At 48.7% G+C, this 17681-nt stretch overlaps 2 protein-coding genes and 1 long non-coding RNA gene across 6 annotated transcripts in view; 2 read left to right on the top strand and 1 right to left on the bottom strand.

Annotated features, from left to right (window-relative positions):
- The window catches only part of SACS (sacsin molecular chaperone), a 50864-nt gene extending 46742 nt beyond the window's left edge, over positions 1-4122 (top strand). For both annotated transcript variants that reach the window (XM_007664095.3, XM_029048121.2), the window contains 3 exons: positions 171-223; positions 621-720; positions 3481-4122. In XM_007664095.3, the coding sequence (XP_007662285.1) occupies positions 171-223; positions 621-720; positions 3481-3582 (255 nt within the window). In that variant the 3' untranslated portion in view covers positions 3583-4122. The remainder of the gene's footprint in view (positions 1-170; positions 224-620; positions 721-3480) is intronic.
- Positions 1231-17681, bottom strand: part of SGCG (sarcoglycan gamma) — a 49518-nt gene continuing 33067 nt past the window's right edge. For all 3 annotated transcript variants that reach the window (XM_007664096.4, XM_001519169.5, XM_016226769.2), the window contains exons 3-8: positions 14148-14249; positions 11812-11899; positions 10429-10548; positions 8071-8143; positions 4764-4887; positions 1231-3098 (exon numbers count right to left, since the gene is read on the bottom strand). In XM_007664096.4, coding sequence (XP_007662286.1) covers positions 2925-3098; positions 4764-4887; positions 8071-8143; positions 10429-10548; positions 11812-11899; positions 14148-14249 — 681 coding nt within the window. In that variant the 3' untranslated portion in view covers positions 1231-2924. The remainder of the gene's footprint in view (positions 3099-4763; positions 4888-8070; positions 8144-10428; positions 10549-11811; positions 11900-14147; positions 14250-17681) is intronic.
- On the top strand, positions 8140-15746 carry LOC114805853. The gene is made up of 3 exons (XR_003753908.1): positions 8140-8281; positions 10216-10667; positions 14342-15746. It is a non-coding gene; the product is annotated as an uncharacterized LOC114805853 (long non-coding RNA).

The raw sequence follows: 17681 nt of genomic DNA, 5'->3' as shown, positions 1-17681 counted from the left end.
CACCCTCCCGGCGGCGTCCCCTCCCGGGCCCAGAGTAGCGCCGGGGAGACCGGGACGGCGTGAGGCTGGACAGGGGAGGAGCTGCCGAGTGTCCGTCCCTCCACGCCGTTCTCCGGGGTGAACCTGCGGGTCTCTACACAGTCTTCTGTCTGTATTTGTCGTGTGTTCAGGGGATCAGCCGTATCACCTGGCGGCGAGGAGCCCTGATGCCCTGGAAAACCCGGTAAGAGGGCGAACTTGAAAGGCCTTGGGGTTTGCAAGGGAAAAAAATGGAGTTTCACGAGAACGCTCTCTGTTCCACCATCAGCTCACCGAAGAGAGGGGTTGCTCTAAACCGGGCCTAAGACACCCTGCCGAGGGAATCTGATCATATTCCTCCAGAGGGTGGGGTGGACTGGCCTCTCTTCTCTTCCTCCTCTCCCCACAGACCACGAACACTTAAGGCCGAGTCCCAGAGGAAAGCTTGGCCCGGCCTCTCCCTGTTCCCATCTAGCTAAGGATGACCGTTTTCCCCAGCGTTTCTCAAAATTCAGCCTTTAAATGTGATTTTCTGGGTTCTTTTCTCCCCTCGCTTTGGCTCCTGTTTTTCCCTGGGGCCTCCGGGCCCGGGGCTTCACCAGCGTGGGGATACAGGCAACCCGGCGATCCATCCTCTGCTATTTGCTGACGTGCCCAGGAGTCGGTAAGCCCCGCCGCCGGCGTTACAGTCCACTGCCACAGGTAAGTTGCTGACCTCCCTTCACCCCTCGCTCCTGCTCCCGGCTATCTTCGATATGCATTCATTTACTCGATTGTATTTATTAAGAACTTACTGTGTGCAGAGCTGGTGACAAGTACCGCTCGACTGGGTGGAAAAGGAAATTGAGAAAGCGGTAAGGACAGAGGTCAAACTAAGGCCAGGGGCCTGACCAAGCCGCTGACGTTGCTGCAACTGCGAGGCCACTGACCCTTTCTCAAGTGCGTTCCCGAGCCCCACGTGACTGCCCACGTTCTTGCCGAGGGAAAAATCAAAACGTTTAGAAGTATTTCTTCTCCACAGTCACCATTTTATGATGGTGCCCTTTTTTCTAACGTTCAGTAATGCAGCTGGGGAAACTGAGAAATCGATTAATGTAGGCGGGGTCACGTCTCGGTTATGTTTTACTAGCTCCTTTTTTAAAGTGTGATACCCCAAACCGACAGCATAGTCTAGAACTCATTTCATTTGAAGGCCTAAAAGAGACTATCTTGTACGTCTGTAAAAAAAACCCTTTTATTTAAAGTGAATGAGATGCAGCATTTTCAGTTATTTGATTATTAAAGTCGAAGTACAAAGGAAGAAATACAGACCGAAACAGATGGTTTCAACTGTTGAAACCTCCTCAGTTCACATTTATTTCTGACTTACTTTATCCTAGTACATTTGGTTTGCCTGAATAGTAATTTACATAGGTAGAGGGGCAAGTGTGTGAAAAGGTACTCTGCGCGGTAGATGTTAGCGGCTCCTCTGGCGGGGAGCCAGAGGGGTTTTTGGATTGCTGGTCACCGAACCGCCTTGTTTTCATGTCCCTCCCTTGTCGGTGGCTGCAGGGCCAGGCTTAACCTTTCTGCTTCCCTGGCCCCAGGGCAGGAGAGGGGGCCCTAGCATCTCTAAGCCTGGTTCTCCCAGACAGTGACGGGGCCAAGTGGCAAGAGGAAGCCCAGCCGCTGCCTGCCTTCACTGGGAGACAGCCCAGGAGGACAACAAAGTAGCCAGCAAAAGGTTTGCTTCTGTCTTGTCAGAAACTGTGGGTGGCAGAGGGGAGTGGCTTTAACTGACGTTCTGCCATTAACTCCCCCCTTACAAAAGGTAGTTAGAAAGTTGGGTAGGGTTTGCTAGGGAATGGGGACAATATAGGTGATTATGAATTCCTGCCTGATGATATATAAACAGTAATTTGAAGATAAGCCCAATTATCTTTACTGGTTAAAAATCAGCATCTTTAGTGGTAGAGTACAATACAGTTAGAGATGTGGCGGATCCCATTCTCTCCTTCAAAAACCAGTGAGCCATTTCGGGTTTGACTCGTACGACCGCAGTGTGTGGAGGGCCCACGAGGACAGTAATTTAAACTTGTCTCTCCCTCTCAACCTCTCAGGGTGCATACGGTCCTCTTCCTTTTTACAGAGAACTCAAAAAATAATTTGTTTCTTCCTCCTCTGTTCTCTCAAACATTTAGCGCAGTGCTCTGCACACAGTAAGCATTCGATGAATATCACTGATGGACTGAAACTATGTGGACTCGAAGCACTTACTGTGTGTCAGGCACTGGGGTGGACGATGTAATCAGATTGGATTTAGTCCCTGTCCCACACGGAGCTCACAATCTATGGGGGGCGGGGCATGAAAAATACCCTTTTAATTTCCATTTTACAGATGAGAAAGCTGAGGCACAGAGAAGGTAAGTCACTTGCCGTAGGTCACCCAGCAGGCCCGTGGCGGAGTCAGCATTTGAACTCAGATCTCCACTCCTCTCAAAAAGACCCTTCAGCTTCCCAGGTGATTGCTTGGGTCACCTCTTTCCAACCACCCCAGAAGAAGTGAATTTCCCAAGCCAGAGCCTTAGGCGCAAGTGCTTCCGTATATGGAGAGAGCTGGCAGAGGGAGAAGTTTTTTTCAATTAGTTCTTCCTCTTCAGTGTAACGAGAATGAAACAGCACGGCAAAGGAAACAAAATTCTTTTGGTTTTCTTGAAACCTGAAGTGGCCCTCTTCCCCTCGACTCTTTCGGAACGCCGGGCTCCACTCAGATCTTTCAAGTCGCTTGACTGTGGCCTTTACTTTTAGAGGGGAGAGGCGAGGTGCAAATGTCTGTTTTGTTGCGAGATAACCGATGGTCTAGGGCGAGTGAAACTCACTGCGTGAAGAGAGAGAGGGAAGGAGGGGCAGCCCTGCCGGGAGATGCCTCACTGGCAGACCCGACTGTACTCCTGGCAAGTGGAACCCACCCCGGCGGCGGACAGGTAAAGCCTTCCGTCGGGACAGGCACAGATCTCATAGAGTCTCTGCGGACTTCCAGGTCCACCCGTCGTCCCCTGGACCAGCTTTGGCAGACACACGGTTTCCGCATCCAGCACCACCTGGATGGGAGAATGGTACAGTGAGAGGAGGGGAGCGGGAGCTGTTAATCAGAGAAAAGGCAGTAAATCAGAGCTTTATCAAAAGTAGGCATCAAACCACATTATCCCAATTGTGTCTGATTCACCTTCTTACCCCTAGGATGACGCTCCTCCTACTCTACTGCGGGTCTGTTTGCCGGAAAAACCCTGTAGCTGGAACTAGCGACTTAGTGGATCGACTCCAACCGGGGCGCTCCGGTCTAATCCCCCCAAAGGCCCGAGCCACGCTGCAGTTAAAGATGATAAAGACAGGCCCCTAGACACACGACAGCGGTTGCAGGGAACACCCCTGCTTTGCTTTTGTGATCTGTTTGTTTTGTTTTTTCCTACTGTCTTCTTCAAGGCCCAGAGCAAGGACAGTTCAGCCTGCCATGCTGCAGCTGCGGTCCATTCTCCTCGGACACGCCCTGCGGTGCGCTGTCTGCTGGGAGACCGACTTGGTTAATTCCGGTCCCGTCCCGCCACTTGAGGAGTTCAGCCTGTGGGAGGGAGGCTGATGGAACTGCCGAGGACCACGGAGCCACCGCACTCGGACGGTCTTCCCCAGAAGTGTGCTGACCAGCTGGGTGCTGGTGTGTGCCGATCTGGGCTCGGGCTGCTGTGCAAAAAATGACGTGACGACTGTGTAAGCCCTTTGGAATAAATCAAGTTTCGATTCAGTGCGGAAGGACCCTCACATCTGCTGTGACGAGGGGAAGACGTACTCTTGACAAAATGCCCCGGGAGGAAGAACACCACCCCCTTCCCTCCAAAGCACGTATGTTTTGGCATAGCTGGGGGCCGAAAAGGAGGACCGTTGCGGTTACTGTCGTGTCTGAGGACTACGTGATGTTGCTGGGGCAAAACAGACAGACGCCTGCCTGACCGAGTTCTAAGGGCTGTTTCCCCAGCGTAAAACGGAGGAGACGGAAGGGCCCGGAACCGAAAGAGGGTGGTGGGGGGGGTGTCCTCTGCGTATAGTAAGCGCTCAATAAATACCACTGAATGAATGAACGAACGAGAGGGTATCTGAGTGGGGTGGTGGCATGTGTTGTGAAATTCGGATGTATGTAACCCACTGTATTTACTGAGCACTTACTCTGTGCAGAGCACTGTACTAAGCACTTAGCAGAGTACAATTCAACAATGAGCAGACACATTGCCTGCTTAAAATGAGCTTAAAGGCTAGAGAAATGAGTAAGTGTGACGTGAACGTGTGATCCTGGGGAGTGAGAATATGTGGGTATGATTCAGTATGTGAAAAACGTGGCTGTGTGAAGGGGAAAGTGTAAGTTGTGTAAATGTGAATGGGTGGGTAGGCTAGGAGTATGTTGTGTATGTGAGATCAGTGTGTATGAGTAGAGAGAGAATGCGTCTCCCCCTCTGGACTGTGAGGTCAATGTGGGCAGGGAATGTGTGTGTTATTGTTACCTTGTACTCTCCCAAGCGCTTAGTACAGCGCTGTGCACACAGTAAACACTGGGTACATACGACTGAATGACTGAGAGTGAGAATGCAAGTTTGGGTGTAAGGAAACGTGAATGAGTTCGTGTGAGAGACTGAGAGAAAATGTATGTGAGTTGTTGTGTGCGAGTGAGAATGAGTGTGTCTGTGGGCTCGTGTAAAGGTGTGCGAGTGGGCGCTCACCGAGCCGTCACTGCTGTGTAACTTGATATCCATCTGGGAGAGGAGCTCCACGTTTCCAGCTTGGGCTCTGACGTGGACACCCCTGGGGGCGTCCATGCTCAGACTGCGGGTGGGGGACTCCAGCCTGAGGACAGAGGAGAGAGAAGATATTTGTTCCCCTGCAGCTTTCAGGCTGGGCGCACTTCTGCTATAAAACACAGACTTCCCTCCCCTCCACCACCCCAGGGACCTCAGGGTTTGAGGTCCCCAGGAGGCTGCCGCCGGGCCGTCGAGCCTGCACCGTGGCAGTCCCTGGGGCTGGACCGCTCGAGAGGAAACGCCGAAGGTCAGCGAGGAGATAGATGCAGTAGTCAGTAATAATAATGTTGGTATTTGTTAAGCTCTTACTGCGTGCAGAGCCCTGTTCTAAGCACTGGGGGAGATACAGGCTAATCAGATCGTCCCACGTGAGGCTCACATTCTTAATCCCCATTTTAAAGGTGAGGTAACTGAGGTGCAGGGAGGTTAAGCGACTGGCCCACGGTTCCACAGCCGACAAGTGGGCGGAGCCGGGATTCGAACCCATGACCTCCGACTCCCAAGCCCGTCCTCTTTCCACTGAGCCACGCTGCTTCCCACGGTAGTCAAGGTGGGACGGGATAGGTGCTCGGAACAGCACGGTAGTAATCCGGACGGAGAGGAGAAGGCGGATTTCAGCAATGTCGAGACGCTAAAATGGACGAGATCTGGTGCCACTAAATAGGCCTGTGGAATGAGTTGAGAATGAGTTACGGGCTTCGGAGACGGAGAGGATAGTGGTGGTGTGTACAGTGATGGGAAGGACCTTGGGAAGGATAGGATCTGGGTGGGAAGACAGGGAGTTCGGTGTTAGACATTTAATTTGAGGTGTCAGCGGGACACGTCCAGAAGGCAGGAGGAAATGCGAGGCTGCAGGGAAGGAGAGAGGTCAGGGCTGGAGATGTAGGTTCGGGAATCATCCGCACAGCGGTGGTCATTGAAGCCATGGGAGGGAATGAGTTCTCCGAGGGGGTGGGCGGAGAGGGAGAGGAGAAGGGGACCGAGAACGGAGCCTCGAGGAACCCCTTCTGTCGGAGGGAGGGAGGCAGAGGAGCCGCCGGCAAGAGAGACGGAGAAGGAGCGGTCCGAGAGAGAGGAGGAGGAGGAGACGGTGTCGGTGAGGCCAAGGGTGGATAAAATTTCAAGGAGAAAGGGGTGGTCGACGGTGTCAAAGCAGCAGAGAGCATTAGGACGGGAATGGGCTGCACGCGGCGGGGCCCTCGGCTCAGATCTTCTCGAAACCGAGGACCGACCGGTTCACCCGACTTTCCGTCGAAGAGCGGCGGCTGGATTCCCCAGAGGTAAAACCCGGACAAGCGCGAAAACTCCAAATGGGGTTTTTCGGGCCTCCCTACACAAGCGTGGCTCAGGGGCAAGAACCCGGGCTTGGGAGTCCGAGGTCATGGGTTCGAATCCCGGCTCCGCCACTTGCAGGCTGTGGGACTGTGGGCGAGTCACTTCACTTCTCTGGGCCTCAGTGACTTGATCTGTAAAATGGGGATGAAGACTGGGAGCCTCACGTGGGGCAGCCCGATCACCCCGTATCTCCCCCAGCGCTTAGAACAGTGCTCTGCACATAGGAAGCGCTTAACAAATACCAACATTGTTTGTTGTTATTATCCCTTCTTAGACCCCCCGAGGCAACAGGCCTGGCTGGCCACAGGGGGGCAGCAGAGGCCCACGACCTCGAGAGCTGTTTCCCGCTCCATCAGCCCAGCGTGACAATCTCAGCCAGCACCATTTGGGCCGCTTTCAACACCCTGCTCTCTTCCAAAAGCAGCCAGGAAACAGCAGTTACGTTCGATAGACGCTTCGGAGATTGCACGGCTCTAAATGCAGCATTGCCTAGCCCCGACCATCGGCTTTAAGGTTCTCCGCCCGCAGTCTCCCCCTTTCCGGTGGGTTCTCTTCGCCCGCTCTGCCCTAGCTCGACCTTCTCACTATCCCCTCACCCATCGGTGGTATTTCCTGAGCTCTTATTATGTGCAGGGTACTGTACTGAGGCCTTGGGGGGAGGACTTCCCTTCTACAAAGCCTTATTAAAATCCCATCTCCTCCGAGAGGCCTTCCCCGACGGTCCTCACTTCCTCTACTCGCTCTTCTGCATCGCCCTCGCACCCGGATTGTCTCGTCGGCCCCACGGCACTCACGTAAGCATCCATAACGTATTTATATTAATGTCTGTCTCCCCCTCCGCGCCGTAAGCTCTTTACGGGCGGGGAGAGTGCCTGCCGACTCCTGTTGTATTGCGCTTTCCCAAATGCTCGGTACGGTACTCTGCGTACTTAAGTGCTCGATAAATACAAGGAGCTTACGGTTGACCTCATCTCTCCCGCTTCCTCTTCAAATCCGCCACAACTCAGCCCTCCTAAAATCCTGCCCTCCTCCACGAGAAGCCTTCCCTGACCGCAGTCCTCCGCTGTGGATCGGACCTTCCCAACAGCCACCGCACCGCTCACGCCCTCATAGCCTCCCTCTTTAGCCCGCGTGCAGGTATCGCTAGATGAACGCTACCATTTATTCGGCTGTTGTCATTCCCGACTCTTGCTGTTACCGTTGCTTCTGTTCCTTCCCCGTCCTACTACCGCCCCCTCCCCAACCCCATTCCTCTATTTGTACATAATTTGAGTTTTTCTACCTCCTTAAATTGTCACCTCTTTTGGGACACAGAGTCTTTTGCTCCTGCTCTACTCTTTTAAGTGCTTAGCACTGTGCTCTGCACCCAGTAGGGATTCAATACCAGTGACTGCTGGAGGGGATGATAGTTTCTCTGAAAACAGTAATAAAGGCAGAGTCACGCAGTGCCCACCACATGGTCACTGTCAGTGGACTGACAGACTCCCATCCCCACCGCCCTCCGAGGAGCCCAAATCCACGGGGGCCCGTTTTCCACTCCAGATGACGGTCCATAAAGGCAAGAGAAGCATCCGCCACGCGGCATGCATGGTTTCCACGGTCAGATCCCCGGCTCCCAGTCTTGGCTTTCTGTCTTTGGTGCTCTGGGGTACTGAAAGTCTTGTCCGTGGATGGAGGGGTACTTAGAAACCCAGGGGCTACAGGTCTCAATCTAAACTACCCATTTAACGTCCAAACCAGGAACACCAGATGTCGGCCTTACCTTTATCTAAAAGGGCGGGTGAAGATTGCCCAGCAGGAAGCCTAGACTGTGGATTTTAAGTTTACATGCCGGAAAAACCCCCCCTTCCTCCATTAATTCCCACTTCACCACCACCACCACTTCCATCCTTACCTAAGCTCTTTAAATGCCTCCGCTCTGACAAGGGGCGTCTCCACAGAATGCTCAAAGAGAGCTCCTTCGGGTCCTGAATGAAAGCAGGAGAAAAATCCGTCTCAAAAAGGAAATTGAAATCTTGACCAAGGAAAGTTTGATGTCGCTGATCACGCTTAAAGACAAAAATCGAACTCCATCACTGCTAAGTTTTCAGCTACAGAGTCGGAAGGTGAGTATGGTGACAGAGAGTTTCCAATCAATCATTCGGGAGTATTGATGGAATGCGTAATGTGTGCAGAGGACAGCAGTACGAAGCGCTTAGTTTTCGGTAGAATTAGAAGGTGTGGTCTCTGTGCCTATGGAGCTTATTTTCCATTTGGCTGGGCTTTCGGTTACTTTTTTGCCTGCACATGCTGGCTTGGACCTGCAGACTGGGGCAGTTCCCAGCTCTGCCACTTGTCAGCTGTGTGACTGGGGGCAAGTCACTTCACTTCTCTGTGCCTCAGTTACCTCATCTGTAAAATGGGGATGAAGACTGTGAGCCTCACGTGGGACAACCTGATGACCCTGTATCTGCCCCAACGCTTAGAACAGTGCTCTGCACAGAGTAAGCACTTAACAAATACCAACATTATTATTATAAGGAGCTTAAAATCTCAAGGAGAAGAAAGATCCTAAAATAAGCTACAGATATGAGGGACTCATGGAATATAACGATACATACATGAGGCACACAGGGCGTGAAGGCCAGAGTGCTCTCCTGGGAGGAGATGAGCTCTCTGAAAGGCCCTGCAGATGCAGAGAGAGGTGATCTGATGGATGGAAAAGGAGAGGGAGGCAGATATGAGGATGTAAGGAAAAGGTCAGCAGCGGGTGAGATGAGAAAGCTGAGTTTCTAGATCTCGCCTACTTCCTGTTTTCTGCATTTTTTTTCCCTTCTGTTTCTGGATCCGAGTCTCTTTGTTATTTGTATTTATTTTTAAATCCCATAGGGAGCGGGGAGTGAGGGTGTCACTTTTACCCCCATGGAACCCTGTGACTTGAGAGGAGCCACTCTGGCTGATTCACACAGTGCCTTTACCCACCCCCATTGCCCAGTGGCCTGGAAATAATGAGTGGAGAAAAACAAAGAGATGTGGAGAAGAGGAAGAACAGTGGTCTTCTTTGCCCACCCCCACCCCGAGCTCTTAGTCCCACCATCTCCCCTCCTGCCGGTTTGGGCTTCTGGGCCTGAGGCCAGTCAGGTGGGCTATTTTGGACTTGGCATTACACCAGAAAAAACCAAAAGCGATAGAGACAGATGTTACAAAATATCTAGAAGAGGAACAACAGAAGTTGGGTTTAAGGCCCACAGGATTTAAGCCAATTTCTTTGGATTGTAAAACCTAGCAGCCTTGTGCAAGGACTTGCTTAGTGCCCAGGCAGACTTTTGGCAGCATTTCTGTGGGTACTATGTAATATAATGACATCCAAAGAAGCATTTTGCTTCTGAGCAGGTACAATCCCCTCGCCGATGACGCTCCCAGCTTCAGCTCCATTAAGAATGACAACAGGTGGCTCCCTGTCACCTCGGGGTCCTCGTTCCAGCAGTCCCTCCCGTAAACATTTCCGACGAGCCCCTCTGTTCGGGCTCCGAAACGTCTCTTGGAAATGAAAAAGAGACAGACGGGAGAGGTGAAACTGTCATTTGCAAACTAGACTTTGAGTCTGAAAACAATTCTGGGCCTGGGCACCAGAAATGCAGAGTGGTGGCCTTTAGGGGATTCACCTACCCAATCTCAAAGCCCCAGCCCCAGTCTGCAGGTCCAAGCCAGCACGTGCAGGCAAAAAAATGACTGAAAGCCCAGCCAAATGGAAAAAAGCCTCCTCTAGACCAGATTCAGGGCCACCTGCCACTCTGAGAGCTCCTCCCAGCCAGACCAGGGGCCACAGAGCAGCACTTCCGATGGGGATTTGTCTGAGGAGGGTGGGAAATGGGGCGGTTCAGTCTGTGTGGGGGGTGGGGAGGGTGCCCAGGAGGAGGGGAACACCAGGATAAGCATAAGAAGTTGAGAAGAGTTGGTGGCAATTTGGACGGGGGGCGGCTCAGATGAAAACCCAGTGTGGGAAGAAGAGTTAAAAGGGCATTTTCTGATTTTTCCTACCTAAAACCCTAATTTTCAGAAGGGTCTGGGCACGAGAGAAAAACCCAGGAGCTACCTGCTTTCAACCTGCTTGGGCGTCCGCGCAGGAAAACGGAAAGGAGGGCAGATCTCGCTGAGCATCGGGGTCCTGCAGCTCATTCTGCACTGAATCCACCCGGCCCCTAGCGTGGAGTCCGCACCCTCGTTGGGACTGGACCGACTCCCTGAGGCTGGCCCGGCGCGGCCCACCAACCTGTGACGCGAAGTCTGTCGGTACCGACCACCACCTCCTTCTCATCGACGGCGAACAGCGGCTTGCCGTCTTGGGAGTTGATCTGAAATTGCTGGCTGTGAACTTCTACCATTCTGGGACCTGCGGGACACACCAAACACCACAGCGTTACCCGGGCGCAGAGCGGATTGGCCTTTCTCCCCGCCAGTCGATCCTCACCCATTATTACAAGTGCAGTCTTCTCCCCTCATTGCATCAAGGTAACCAGGGCTTTACATCTTTTAGAGAACCTTTGTGATGACCAGTCTTAATGGACAGCTGGGATGTATGCTCACCTCAGCCGGTCGGAGGGTTATGTGCGAAAGGAGACGTATGGACCATGCAGGGCTGCTGAAGGAGCAGGGGACGGGGGCTTGGGGCCACCGGGCAAGCTCCAGGCTCGTGCAGCCAGAATCTCGGCCATAGCGGAGGCTATTTATTTATAAAAAGGAATCTGAACTGTAACTCCTATTTTCTAGGACCCTGCAGGCAGAACGGGTGGGGGAAAGGGGTATCCACAACTCTATCTTTCTTCCCGTTGATAGCAAGTTCTTTTTCAGTGCTCGGAAATAATTCTGAAACCTTCATAACTTATCTTTCATCTACTTCTCTCTTGTCCCACTTGGTTCTCATAACCCAGCTGGACAGTAATGAAAGTTGCAAAAATGGTCTATTTTGCAACCCAGAGATGCAATACATTTTGGCTTTTATCGTAGAGATAAGAAAGATGCTATCTGGAAAAATGAAGCTTTTAATGAAAACCTTCTGGGATAGAGAAAGAAAAGCGGGCAATTTTATGATGTTGTTAATTAAGTCAGGTTTATGAAACTGTCTTCAGGGCACTCCTTTCTTAGATATGACATGCCTCACTAGTCTCTTCCCCACCTGTCATGGTTTTAATGAAGAAACACCATCATTTTTTTTTAATGGTATTTGTTAAGCACTTACTATGTGCCAGGCACTGTACTAACCACTGGGGTAGATAGAAGCTAATCAGGTTGGACACAGTCCCTGTCCCACAAAGGGCTCACAGTCTTAATCCTCACTGTACACATGAGATAACTGAGGACCAGATAAGTTAAGTTACTTGCCCAAGGTCACACACAGCAGACAAGGGGCAGACCCAGAATTAGAATCCAAGTCTTCTGACTCCCAAGCCCGTGCTTTTTCCACTAGCGCACGCCATTTCTCTCCCCACTTCACCTTGCGCTCACATCTCACATGTGCCCAGACTCTCTTCGGATCCCCATAGTGTTCCCCCTTGCTCTGCTACTGCGGTGTGGCCCTGGGGAACTGCTCCTTTACAAGCTTAGAGGAAAACAGTATGATTTCAATGCGTGCAAAATGATAAAGTTTAAAACTCACCCACTTTTAATCTGCCTGTGACCTCCCCTTCAGAGTTGCGAGCATTTACAGTCACATTTTGTGTCGACTGAAGAAGCAGAGATGAGTCCTGAAGCAGAAAGATTAGTGAGTCAGTAAGTCTTAATTATTGAGCAGTGTTGGCCCAGTGGATCGAGCATGGACTTGGGAATCAGAAGGACCTGGGTTCTAATATCGGATCCGCTACTTGTCTGCTGTGTGACCTTGGACAAGTCACTTAATTTCTCTGTGCCTCACCTCCCTCTTCTCTAAAATGGGGATTAAGACTGTGGGCCCAATGTGGGACAGGGACTATGTCTAACCTGATTAACTTGTATCTATCCCAGCACTTAGAACAGTGCCTGGCACATTGTAAGCGCTTAACAAATTCCACAGTTACCACAATTAAATTTAGGCCTGTTGGGGGGGGGGGGGGATGAAGCTGGGAAATCAGAGAGTAGGATAAAGTGGCTGCCTTTCAACATTTTCCAGACAAAATAGGTGGGACTAGAAAGATCATGAACATAGTTTAATTTTATCCTAAGGTCCTAGAGGAGAACAGTGTTCCTCATGAGCAAATGATTTCTTCCCTCATCTAAAGCAACTTCATCTGAATCAGAGAGGCAGCAGCTTTTACTCAACAGGCAGGGGCTAGCAAAGCCACCCTGAGCTGTAGGCACAATGAAGAAACACTATTAGTCCTCAATTAGCCCAGAGGACAGTGTGTCAAACTTGATCAATTGAATAAACTAGCATTTTGAGTAAGTTTATGGAAAACTGCTTCCCAAATGACCACATACTGAGAAAAAATATTAAACAATGCACTGTTTCACAAATAAATTATCTAAAACCATCTCTATTGTCATCTTGTAACTATGGAAGGGACTGGAAAGTGATTTTTAATTAGGAATTGTATGCACATATTTAATCAAAGAACAAATAACCAAAATAACCCAAATGATCATGAAATTTGAGGTGGATCCTCTATCATTACATTTCCATAATCTAGTGTGGGTATCCAGAGGGTGCAAGAGATGGGAGCCAAAGTCCTGCACAACAATGAGCTACATCCTAATCTAATACGGAACTTAGGGAATGTTTGAAAATTCCCTTAATTTATCTGTTAATTTAATTTCTGAAGGCGTGTTAATTACCTTACTTCTATCTTCATTAGCTAAACCCTAGGAAATGTCTTATTGTGGGTCATTTTATGCTGCAGTTCTTTTCTTTCATTTTTAAGAAGGATTCAAAATGATGGTCAAAGTGACACAAGCCTGAAGTAGGGGGAACTGTCTCTCTCCTGGCGAGTGTCGGCCCACGAATGGAAATGTGGACCCGGCTGCCACCCTGGACTGGAATTTGCCATGAAACAGGGAATCCCAACCATGGCCAGTCCCGGGCTGGACCACGGCAGACTCGGTCAGGACCCACTATTTTGGTCATAAACGCTGGTCCCCGGAATAGCCCAGGGTTTCTACACTGGCAAAACCAGGGGTCGGAACAGTCTTTGGATGATGATGAAATTGGATACTGGTCAGAGACTCCACGGCTCTGATTTGGGCTCTTTCCTTTGGTGAAAAAGTGGCTTAAATCACCTCAAATGGGAGGTTGACTTGGATTTTAAACTAGTCTCTCCTTGAAACTCACCCACACATCTCCCAAAAACCCTCAGAGATAAAAATTCTCCTTTAGGTATAACCTAATCTTTTGTATTTCAACTTAAACCTATAAAACTGCATGAAGATGAATGGAAACATACATCTCACAAGAGTTCTCAGTGGAATTCTAGGGCAAGTGTGGTCTAGTATTGCAGAGAAAAATGGAGTTTAAATTGGGGAAGGTTTAGTAATACATTCCTATTTTATTAGCATCATTTTTAATAGTCATACTGAATCAACTGAAAAAAAAAATCATGCCACCATCCCATTATTCCATAGTTAGCACAGGTCAGCCACTAGGAAACAGATTTCATTCTGTGCTCATCAAGCAATTTGAAATGTTTTGAAAATCACTTGAATTTAAATTGGTTTGCACTACTGGATAGAGCTTGAATTATATTTGTTATTAAGATTTTCATTTCAGGTGTAGATTCCGGAGACTAATACAAATTCCAAAGTATATTAAAATTAGGATTATTTGGACTATCCCTATGCACCATGAGATAAACTCCTTAGCTAAAACTCCAATAATTTTACATAAAACATCTCATTTTTTATGGATGCTTGGTGAGCATATGGTATATAAAATACCTCCAAAATACATTACAGATTTTGGCCAAAGCTATCAAAATCTACTTTTATACAATCCCACATCATTTTAAATATTTTACTTAGACTTACCACTCTAGAGTGAATTTCTTTGGCATACAATGGAAATAAAAATTCTGACTCCCCTTCTAGACGAAGTCCATCCTTTGTGACACGTAAATGTCCCATTCCAGTCTGAGAAAAAAAAAAGGACAAGAGGAAATGATAGCTCAATAATTTTTAGTTCCCTTTTAGGGTTCACTTTTTGTATTTGTATTACTTTCCAGAAGTCGAAGATCAATCTACACTGGAACTTTGTTTCTACGGTTAGACACTCTCACTTTACCCGACGTCTGACAGATTAATGCCATCATCAGCATCTTTTGAGTGCCTTCTGTATGCACACCTCTGCATCAGACACAGGTTGGAAACGCAGTTGACAAAAATAGCTAAAAGAGGATGAGAGTAGACAAATTAAAAAAAACAAACAACTGTCCAGGTGAGTCACACGGAAAGGCCAAAGCACAAGGTTCTGAGATGGCTGAGGGACCCCGTGACCGGAAAGAAGAGACGTGAGGGAACAAGAGGAGTGAGGAGGTGGCCTTTTTGAAAGCCTCTGAAGGAGGGGAGAGATGTAACTGGAGAAGCTGAGTGGGGAGAGAGTGGCAGGTGGGGAGAAAGGAACAAGCCGTGGGTTAGAAGTGGGAGAGGATAGGTTAGGTTTCCATATGGTTCTCTCTGCACGAGGAGGAGGGGCTCTACTACTGTTGAGCAATAGAACAGCTTGGCTACTGTCAAACAGGTCTCTTCTAAAATGTTCTCTTCTGCTTTTCCCAGGAATTCCGGATTATATAAAGGTAACATGAGGTTGATATTCTCCAAAAACAACACAGGGCAATCACTCGAGAAATAAATTAACCAATGTCAATGGTGGACATGAATTACATTTGATTCTTTCTGGCCCAAGGCTAAACTGACGAATCACACCAGCAAGCACAAACGAAGAACAGCTCTCGGCTCTCCTTTGCTCCCCCAGGTGCAGTCTGAGAGTTCTTTCTCTGATTCTGTCTCTCCACTCCCCAACGACTTCTGCATTTCCCTCTGCATCAGGCAGAAACTCCCAATCCATCATGAGCTTCAAAGTTCTCCACAGCTCTTGCCTTGTATATCTGTTCTCTTCACACTCCTCCTCCTTCCAAGATTACTTTCTCACCGTCCCTCACCCTTGCCTCTCCTTTCTTGCTCATGCCCTTCTCCCTTCAAACCCACCAGATCACAGCCCTACCCAACTTGAAAACCTCCTGAAATCCCACCTCCTTTAGGAGGTTTCCCCAGATTAAATCTCAGCATCTCAAATTTCAGCATCCCAAATAGCATCATCCCAATTGTATCATTATATGAATTTTATATGTGTACATGCATGTAATATACATTATGTATTATATAAACATATAGATGATTTAAGTATAAAATATAAATTATCTAGCACACTCATGTACTCCACTTACTTTTCCATACTTTCAATATTACCAGTTGTACTGATATTTTCCCTCTGGCTCCCATTATCTATAAATAAAATCATATCTGCTTGTTTCTCCTGTAAGATTGTAAATTCATCTTGGGTAGGGGTCACGTCTTATTTCTAGGGTACTCTTTCCTCCGACTGCTTAGTACAGTGCTCTGCACCCAGCTTTGCCTAATCGATATTACTGATTAATTGACTGACATTCCTGTTCAAAGTGTCCAGCATTCAGTATCCACCCTCAACAGCTGAAGAGGAGAAAACATCTTCCTTCCACCCACTCCGCATCTGGCGAGGAGTCGTCGTCAACATCATCATCAGTGGTATTTATTGAGCGCTTACTATGTGCCGAGTCACTTTCTTGGGCGCAGCGGCCTGCCCAGCTACCTCGTTCTTACCTCTGAAATGTGTGGGCAAAGTAGCCCATTCCCACAGACAGTAAATTAAGCACAGGCAGGAGAAGCAATTGTTTATAACGATACATATACAAGTCCTTTGGGCTGGGGTGAATATCTAAGTGCTTAGGGGTAGAGGTAGGTTGGTCACACGTGAAAAGTCGATAAACTAAGACCAAGAAGAGCAAGACTCTCAAAAATCAGATGAAGGGAAATAGGGCCCTAACAGGTTTTTGTCAAGGATCAGAGCTTAGAACAGTGCTCAGCACATAGTAAGAGCTTAACAAATATCATTAAAAAAATAGGATCAGTGGCACCCTGCCTGTTGTTACCAAGACAGCAGAGATATCCTTCCCCCATTCCTAGGGGCAGGCAAAAGTAATAGTGGTACTAATAATGGAATTTTTCAAACACTCACTGTGTGCAGAGCACTGTACTCCGCACTGTGAAAGAACATACAGGTGGAAATTACAGAGTTTCTGGACCTCGGGGGTGGGCTACTGATCTAAAATTTTAAGGGGGTAAAAGGAGACTGGCAGCCGGTATATAGGAGAGAAGAAACAATAAAATGCAGACGTGCTAAAGGCACGGACAAAGCCATAAAACAAGAACAAAAAGCAGTAGGGTCTCGTGTGCTGGAGAAGCCAAACCTCGGGCTCCCGGCGACTCGGAGTTAAATAGTTAAAACCGCAGCTACAGTGAGTGCTGCAGCGGCAGCTGCCTGTGCCTTTGTAGGGCCCAAATGAAGAAGGGAAAGACAGCAGTGAAAGAGGAAGGGAGGGAAGGGCAGGGCACACTGACGTAGGAGCTGTAACTCTTAGAAACATCTGAGGGGAGAGTTTGGTTTCTCCCAGGCTCACAGTCCATTTTGCCAACATTTACAGTCTCTCTGTAAAAAATGAAATAAAACTGACATCAGAAACAAGCACAACAGGAACAGTGGGGTGACCTAATGGAGACATTTTTTAGCGAACTCCTTCCGGGCTGCTCTCCTGAAAGATCTTGGAGACCTCAGACTCATGCATCATGTCACTGGTTGGGCCCCAGGGCCGTCCGATTAGTGACTTTTTTTTATAACAACTTCCTCCTGTAGTACCTCTTGTTGGATGACCCTCTGGGGAACCTGCTTGGCAAGTAAGTGGGCTCGTTTAGCTGCGATAACGGAGCTGGGGCAGAGGATCAGCAAAATCAGCGTTGGTAATGAATGTGATGAGTCTGAGTCATATTATCTACTTGAGCGCTAAACAGGAGCATGGGGTAATAACATTAGTTATGTCTCATTTTGTTTTCCCTTTCTGTGGTTTGCTTCCATATCCTTGACTGAGAAGTTGTCAGATTCTGGATGGCTGTAACATAGAGTTGATGGAAAATATTGGCTGGCTGTGAGCACTCTGAAAACTCAAGCACTCCTAATGTCAGTGCTGTTTATGCACACAAAGATAAGCTCCATTTATCCACCCAGTGACTTAATACTAGCTATCACTGCGGAAGCCAAAAGTTACAAAGAACCCCTGCTTGGTTGATGAATGGGGTTGGGGGAGAACCTAGTTTTAGCAGCCTCTTCACAGGGAAAAGGTGAATTTAATGTCAGGGCAGCTTCATGCCAAGAGTAAGTGCCAAAATCAACAGAGATTTTGCATAAAAATAGGGGTTTTGCATTCATCTACATGCCATTTACTTAGTCACATTATAATACAAAATTAACATCTG

Source organism: Ornithorhynchus anatinus, chromosome 20 (assembly GCF_004115215.2).
Source record: "Ornithorhynchus anatinus isolate Pmale09 chromosome 20, mOrnAna1.pri.v4, whole genome shotgun sequence".
Lineage (NCBI taxonomy): Eukaryota > Metazoa > Chordata > Mammalia > Monotremata > Ornithorhynchidae > Ornithorhynchus > Ornithorhynchus anatinus.
This window is presented reverse-complemented; position numbering and strand designations above follow the sequence as displayed.